Source organism: Somniosus microcephalus, unplaced genomic scaffold (assembly GCF_052327205.1).
Source record: "Somniosus microcephalus isolate GS21.2 unplaced genomic scaffold, FLI_Smic_1.0 scaffold397, whole genome shotgun sequence".
Taxonomy (NCBI): Eukaryota; Metazoa; Chordata; class Chondrichthyes; order Squaliformes; family Somniosidae; genus Somniosus; species Somniosus microcephalus.
Window position 1 is genome coordinate 54,467 of NW_028225584.1, and position 7,433 is coordinate 61,899.

Below are 7,433 nucleotides of genomic sequence, written 5' to 3' on the forward strand. Positions count from 1 at the left end.
ACAATTCGCTGTGTAAAAAAAGTCTCCTCATTTCCTCTCTCGATTCTTTTGCCAATGATCTGAAATCTGTGTCCTCTTGTTACCGACCCTCCTGCCAGTGACAACAGCTTCTCCTTGTTTGCTCGATCAAAACCCCTCATAATTTTGAGCACCTTGATCACAGCTCCACTTAACCGTCTCTGCTCCAAGTTATATTGCCATTGTTTTGTGAATTGTTGCTGTGATCGAGGTGCTGGATGTCCGTGCCTGGGGAATGGGACATTCTATCCTCGTGAGCACCGAGTGTCAGCATCCAGCAATCTCTGGTCAGGGACTGTCTTTTTAAACTGCCTCACCTGAGCTTTTTGACTCCCTGATTTCATTATTAAACATTGCCGAGTTTTTGCAGAGTGACCAAGGCTGAACAGATAAATGTGAGGTATTACATTTTGGTAGGAAGAATGGGGAGGTCACTTATCACTGGGAGGGTGCGAGTCTAGGTGGGGTAGAGGAACAAAGGAATCTCGGAGTACAAATACACAAATTACTAAAAGTTGGGACACAGGTTAGCAAGGCCATAAAAAAAGCAAACCAAGCACTCGGGTTTATTTCTAGAGGGATAGAATTGAAAAGTAGTGAAGTTATGCTAAACCTGTATCGAACCTTGGTTAGACCACACTTCGAGTACTGCGTACAGTTCTGGTCACCATATAAAAAGGATATAGAGGCACTGGAGAGGGTGCAGAGAAGATTTACAAGGATATACCAGAAATGCGAGGGTATACATATCAGGAAAGGATGAACAGGCTGGGTCTCTTTTCTCTTGAAAACAGAAGGCTGAGGGGTGACCTAATAGAGGTCTTTAAAATTATGAAAAATGTTGATAGAGTGGATACAGAGAGAATGTTTCCACTTGTGGGGAAGAGCATAACTAGGGGCCTCAATATAAGATAGTCACCAAGAAATCCAATAGGGAATTCAGAAGAAACTTCTTTACCCAGAGAGTGGTGAGAATGTGGAACTCGCTGCCACAGGGAGTGGTTGAAGCGAATAGTATCGATGCATTTAAGGGGAGGCTAGACAAGCATATGAGGGAGAAGGGAATCGAGGGTTATGCTGATAGATTTAGATGAGGAAAGGCGGGAGGCGGCTCGAGTGGAGCATAAACACCGGCATGGACTGGTTGGGCCGAATGGCCTGTTTCTGTGCCGTATATCCGATGTAATCCTATGTCAAGTATCCCAGCTGGCTTAGCTCCAGGCACTTTAGCTCAGTGGGCAGCACTCTCACCTCTGAGTCAGACGGTCGTGGGTTCAAGTCCCAGTCCAGAGACTTGAGCATAAAAATCTAGGCTGACACTCCAGTACTGAGAGAGTGCTGCGCTGTCAGAGGTGCCGTCTTTCGGATGAGATGTTAAACCGAGGCCCCCGTCTGCTCTTTCAGGTGGATGTAAAAGATCCCATGGCACTGCATTGAAGAAGAGCTCGGGGCACCTGACTGCCGGCAGCGAGCGGGATTGACATGTCCACCGACCAATAGGGAGAGAGATTGCGGGAGCTGTGGGTGGGTGACGCGTGCTGGGACGTCGTGACATCATGAAATGTCATGACATCATCACCACTTGGTGTTATTTACCTTTTGTAAATCCATGTTGACTTTGTCCGATCCTGTCACTGTTTTCCAAGTGCTCTGCTATTACATCTCTTATAATGGACTCTAGCATTTTCCCCACTACCGATGTCAGGCTTACCGGTCTATAATTCCCCGTTTTCTCTCTACCGCCTTTTTTGAATAGTGGGGTAACATTAGCTACCCTCCAATCTATGGGAACTATTCCCGAGTCTATTGAATTTTGGAAGATGACCAGCAATGAATCTACTATTTCTAGGGCCACTTCCTTAAGTGCCCTAGGATGTAGATTATCAGGCCCTGGGGATTTATCGACCTTCAGTCCCTTCAATTTCCCTAACACCATTTCCCTACAAATACTGACTCCATTCAATTCCTCCCTCTCATTAGACCCTATGTACACGACATCTCTGGGAGGTTATTTGTGTCCTCCTTTGTGAAGACAGAACAAAAGTATGTATTTAATTAGTCTGCCTTTTCTTTGTTCCCCATTATAAATTCTCCTGATTCTGACTGCAAGGGACCTACACTTGACTTCACCAATCTTTTTATCTTCACATATCGATAGAAGCTTTTACAGTCAGTTTTTATGTTCCCTGCAAGCTTACTCTCATGATCTATTTCCCCCCTCTTAATTAATGCCTTTGTCCTCCTTTGCTGAATCCTAAACTGCTCCCAATCCTCAGGTTTGCTGATTTTTCTGTCCAAATTATATGTCCTCTCCTTGGATCTTATGCTATCCCTAATTTCCCTTGTTAGCCACGGTTGAGTCAACTTTTGTGTTTTATTTTTATGCCAAACAGGGATGAACAAATCATGTAGTTCCTCCATGCGATCTTTAAATGTTTGCCGTTACCTATCCACCGTCAATCCTTTAAGTAACGTTCCCCAATCCATCCTAGCCAACTTGTGCCTCATACCATCATAGTTTCCTTTATTTAAATTCAGGACCCTAGTCTCTGAGTCAACTACTTCACTCTCCATTTTAATGAAGAACTCTATCATATTATGATCGCTCTTCCCCAAGGGGCCTCACACAACAAGATTGCTAATTAATCCTTTCTCATTACATAATACCCAGTCTAAGCTGGCCTGATCTCTAGTTGGTTCCTTGACATATTGGTCCAGGAAACCATGCCGTATACACTCTAGGAATTCCTCCTCCACAGTATTGTTACTAATTTGGTTAGCCCAATCTATATGTAGATTAAAGTCACCCATGATAACTGCTGTGCCCTTATTGCACGCATCTCTAATTTCCTGTTTAATGCCATCTCCAACCTCAGCATTACTGTTTGGGGGTTTATATACAACTCCCACTAACGTTTTCTGCCCCATGGTATTTCTCAGCTCTGCCCATACAGATTCCACATCATCAGAGCTAATATCCTTCCTTACTTTTGTGTTAATCTCCTCTTTAACCAGCAATGCTACCCCACCTCCTTTCCCCTTTTTCCTGTCCTTCCTGAATATTGAGTACCCCTGGATGTTGAATTCCCAGAGTTGGTCATCCTGGAGCCATGTCTCCGTAATCCCAATTACATCATATCCATTTACATCTATTTGCGCAGCTAATTCATCCACCTTATTACGAATGCTCCACCTTATTACAAATGTCGGATCGGTGCTGGGTCCCTTGCTGTTTGTAGTGTACATTAATGATTTAGATATGAATGTAGGAGGTATGATCAGTAAGTTCGCAGATGACATGAAAATTGGTGGAGTGGTAAATAGCGAGGAGGGAAGCCTCAGGCTACAGGACAATATAGACGGGTTGGTCAGATGGGCAGAACAGTGGCAAATGGAATTTAACCCTGAAAAGTGTGAGGTGATGCATTTTGGGAGGACTAACAAGGCAAGGGAATACACAATGACTGGTAGGATCCTGGGAAGGACAGAGGATCAGAGGGACCTTGGTGTGCATGAACATAGATCCCTGAAGGCAGCAGGACAGATAGATAAGGTGGTTAAAAATGCATATGGGATACTTGCCTTCATTAGTCAAGGCTTAGAATATAAGAGCAGGGAGGTTATGATGGAGCTGTACAAAACGCTAGTTAGGCCACAGCTGGAATACTGTGTGCAGTTCTGGTCACCACACTATAGGAAGGATGTGATTGCATTGGAGAGGGTGCAGAGGAGATTCACCAGGATGTTACCTGGGCTGGAGCGCTTCAGCGATGGAGAGACTGGACAGGCTGGGGTTGTTTTCCTTAGAGCAGAGAAGGCTGAGGGGGGGGACCTGATTGAGGTGTACACAATTATGAGGGGCATAGATAGGGTAAATAGAAAGGAACTTTTCCCCTTTGTAGAGGGGTCAATAACCAGGGGGCATAGTTTCAAGGTAAGGGGCCGGAAGCTTAGAGGGGTTTTGAGGAAGAACTTTTTCACCCAGAGGGTGGTTGGAATCTGGAATTCACTGCCTGAAAGGGTGGTAGAGGCAGGAACCCTCACAACATTCAAGATGCATTTAGATGAGCACTTGAAACGCCATAGCATACAAGGCTATGGACCAAATGCTGGAAAATGGGATTCGAATAGATAGGGCTTGATGGCCGGCGCGGACATACATAGATACATAGAAGATAGGAGCAGGAGTAGGCCACTCGGCCCTTCGAGCCTGCTCCGCAATTCAATGAGATCATGGCTGATCATCCAAATTCAGTACCCGGTCCCTGCCTTCTCTCCATATCCCTTGATCCCTTTAACCTTAAGAAATATATCCAACTCTTTCTTGAATATACTTAATGAACTGGCCTCCACCGCTCTCTGTGGCAGAGAATTCCACAGGTTCACCACTCTCTGGGTGAAGAAATTCCACCTCATTTCAGTCCTAAATGGCTTACCCCTTATCCTTAGTCTATGACCCCTGGTTCTGGACTCCCCGGCCATCAGAAACATCCTTCCTGCATCTAGTCTGTCCAGGCCTGACAGAATTTTATAGGTTTCGATGAGATCCCCTCTCAACTTCTAAACGCCAGTGAGTATAAGCCCAATCGACACAATCTCTCCTCATACGTCATTCCTGCCATCCCAGGTATCAGCCTGGTGAATCTTCGCTGCACTCCTTCCATGGCAAGAACGTCCTTCCTCAGGTAAGGCGACCAAAACTGCACACAATACTCAAGGTGCGGTCTCACCAAGGCCCTGTACAACTGCAGCAAGACATCATTGTTCTTGTACTCGAACCCTCTTGCTACAAAGGCCAACATACCATTTGCCTTCTTAACCGCCTGCTGCACCTGCATGCTTACCTTCAGCGACTGGTGTACAAGAACACCCAGGTCTCTTTGCACTTCCCCTTCTCCCAATCTATTACCATTCAAATAATAATCTGCCTTCCTGTTTTTGCCACCAAAGTGGATAACCTCACATTTATCCACATTATAGTGCATTTGCCATGTTTCTGCCCAATCACCCAACCTGTCCAAATCGTGCTGGAGTTTCACGACATCCTCCTCACAGCATACCCTCCCCCCCAGCTTTGTGTCATCTGCAAATTTGGAGATATTACATCCAATTCCCTCGTCCAGATCATTAATATATATTGTGAACAGCTGGGGTCCTAGGACCGATCCTTGCGGTACCCCACTAGTCACTGCCTGCCACTCGGAAAATGACCCGTTTATTCCAACTCTTTGCTTTCTGTCCGCCAACCAGTTCTCTATCCAAGTCAATACCTTGCCCCCAATCCCATGTGCCTTAATTTTGCACGCTAATCTTTTATGCGGGACCTTATCAAAAGCCTTCTGAAAGACCAAATACACCACATCCACTGGTTCTCCCTTATCTATTTTACCAGTTACATCCTCAAAAAATTCCAGTAGATTAGTCAAGCATGATTTACCTTTTGTAAATCCATGTTGACTTTGTCCGATCTAGTCACTGCTTTCCAAGTGCTCACATGATGGGCCGAAGGGCCTCTTTCTGTGCTGTATAACTCTATGACTCTAACATTCTGCATTTCCATCTCCAACAACAACAGATTGTATTTATATAGTGCCTTTTATACAGTAAAACCTCCCAAGTCCCAAGTCAGAGGAAAGTCACCAAACAAAATCTGACACCGAGCATAGATATCGGGGCAGGCGACCAAAAGGCTTGGTCAAAGAGGGAGGTTTTAATGAAGGTCTAAAGGAAGAGAGAGAGAGAGAGAGGCAGAGAGGTTTCGGGAGGGAATTCCAGAGCTCAGGGCCCAGGCAGCTGAAGGCCCAGCCGCCAATGGTGGAGCGATGGAAATCGGGCAAGGGGCCAGAATTGGAGAAGCACAGATATGGCGGAGGGGTGTAGAGCTGGAGGAGATTACAGAGATAGAGAGGGGTGAGGAGGCCATGGAGGGATTTGGAAACCAGGATGAGAATTATTAACCGGGAGCCAATGTAGGTCAGTGACTCCCACACCACTTACTGGATCTGTCTCCGTTCACGTTCCCAGGGGATCATTGTACCTGAAAAATGTGGGGACTCTCGCTCATTCTGGTGGGTGAATGGAAGGTCCCATTGTGTCTTCTACACAGGTCAGTAAATACTGCCAGCCAGGATTAGTCAGGACTTGTGGGTCCTATCTGACCCCAAATTGCGTCAAAGGTTAATTTGCGATTGTCGTTGAAAGTTAATTATGTTATTGCAAAATAATTCAGGGAATCTCAGCTGAAATTAAGAGGGAGGATCAAGGACAGCAGTTCTTAAAGGGCCGCAGCAGCACCCCCCGCCCCCGACAGTCATAAGTCAGCTCTCGTCTTACAGACATCAAGGACTCGACACACTATGTTGGAAACAAAGCTTATTTACTTGACATATATGCAAAATATTAAGCTCCAGCCCAGCTCGAGTGGGCCATTCACATCAGTATCAACAAACCCCAACCGCCAGAGTGAAGATCGCCCAGTCCTGGATGTGATTTAACAGCAGCAGAATCGAACCACTCCCATCAGGCGTGGACTTGCTGGTGTGTTAGCAGGCGGGAGGAGCGAGTGAATCCCTTCCCACACACGGTGCAGGTGAACGGCCTCTCCCTGGTGTGGACTCGCTGGTGCGTCAGCAGGCTGGAGGACCGAGAGAATCCCTTCCCACACATGGTGCAGGTGAACTGTCTCTCCCCGGTGTGGACTCGCTGGTGTGTCAGCAGACTGGAGGACCGAGAGAATCCCTTCCCACACACGGTGCAGCTGAACTGCCTCTCCCCGGTGTGGACTCGCTGGTGCATCAGCAGGCGGGAGGAGTGAGTGAATCCCTTCCCGCACAACATGCAGGTGAATGGCTTCTCCCCGGTGTGACTGCGCCGGTGAATCTCCAGCCTCGAGGGGTTACTGAATCCCTTCCCGCACTCACCACATTTACACGGTCTCTCCCTGGCGTGGCTGCGCTTGTGCCTCTGCAGATTGGATGATCGGCTGAATCCGGGTCCACACGTGGAATACGTGTGCGGTTTGTCTGCGCTGTGATCGCTGCTCTCTCCTTCCATGTGCAAAGGCCGATGATATTCAGGTCCTGATGGATCGAGTGACTCTGTCTGTTCTTGACGTGATGTTTGGTCTGAGCTTCCTGTCTGTAAATGCTCCATTTCTAAAACCCTGTAAAAGGAGTTTAGAAAGGGGGTAAGAGGGAGAATGTTGTAGGATAGAATCATAGAATGGTTATAGCATGGAAGGCAGCCATTCGGCCCATCGAGCCCATGCCAACTCTCAGCTAGTCCCACTCCCCCACCCTTGCCCTGTAGCCCTGAATTTTTTTTTTATCCAACTCCCTTTGGAAAGTGGTGATTGAATCTGCCTCCACCACCCTTTCAGGCAGTGCATTCCAGATTCTAACCACTCACTGCGTAAA

At 46.9% G+C, this 7,433-nt stretch overlaps 1 protein-coding gene across 1 annotated transcript; it reads right to left on the reverse strand.

Annotated features, from left to right (window-relative positions):
* Positions 1–6,382: 6,382 nt before the first annotated feature.
* Positions 6,383–7,191, reverse strand: LOC147081776 (uncharacterized). The gene has a single exon (XM_085980682.1). It carries the CDS (start codon positions 7,168–7,170, stop codon positions 6,538–6,540), a length of 633 nt encoding a protein of 210 aa, XP_085836808.1. The 5' UTR covers positions 7,171–7,191; the 3' UTR covers positions 6,383–6,537.
* Positions 7,192–7,433: the final 242 nt, after the last annotated feature.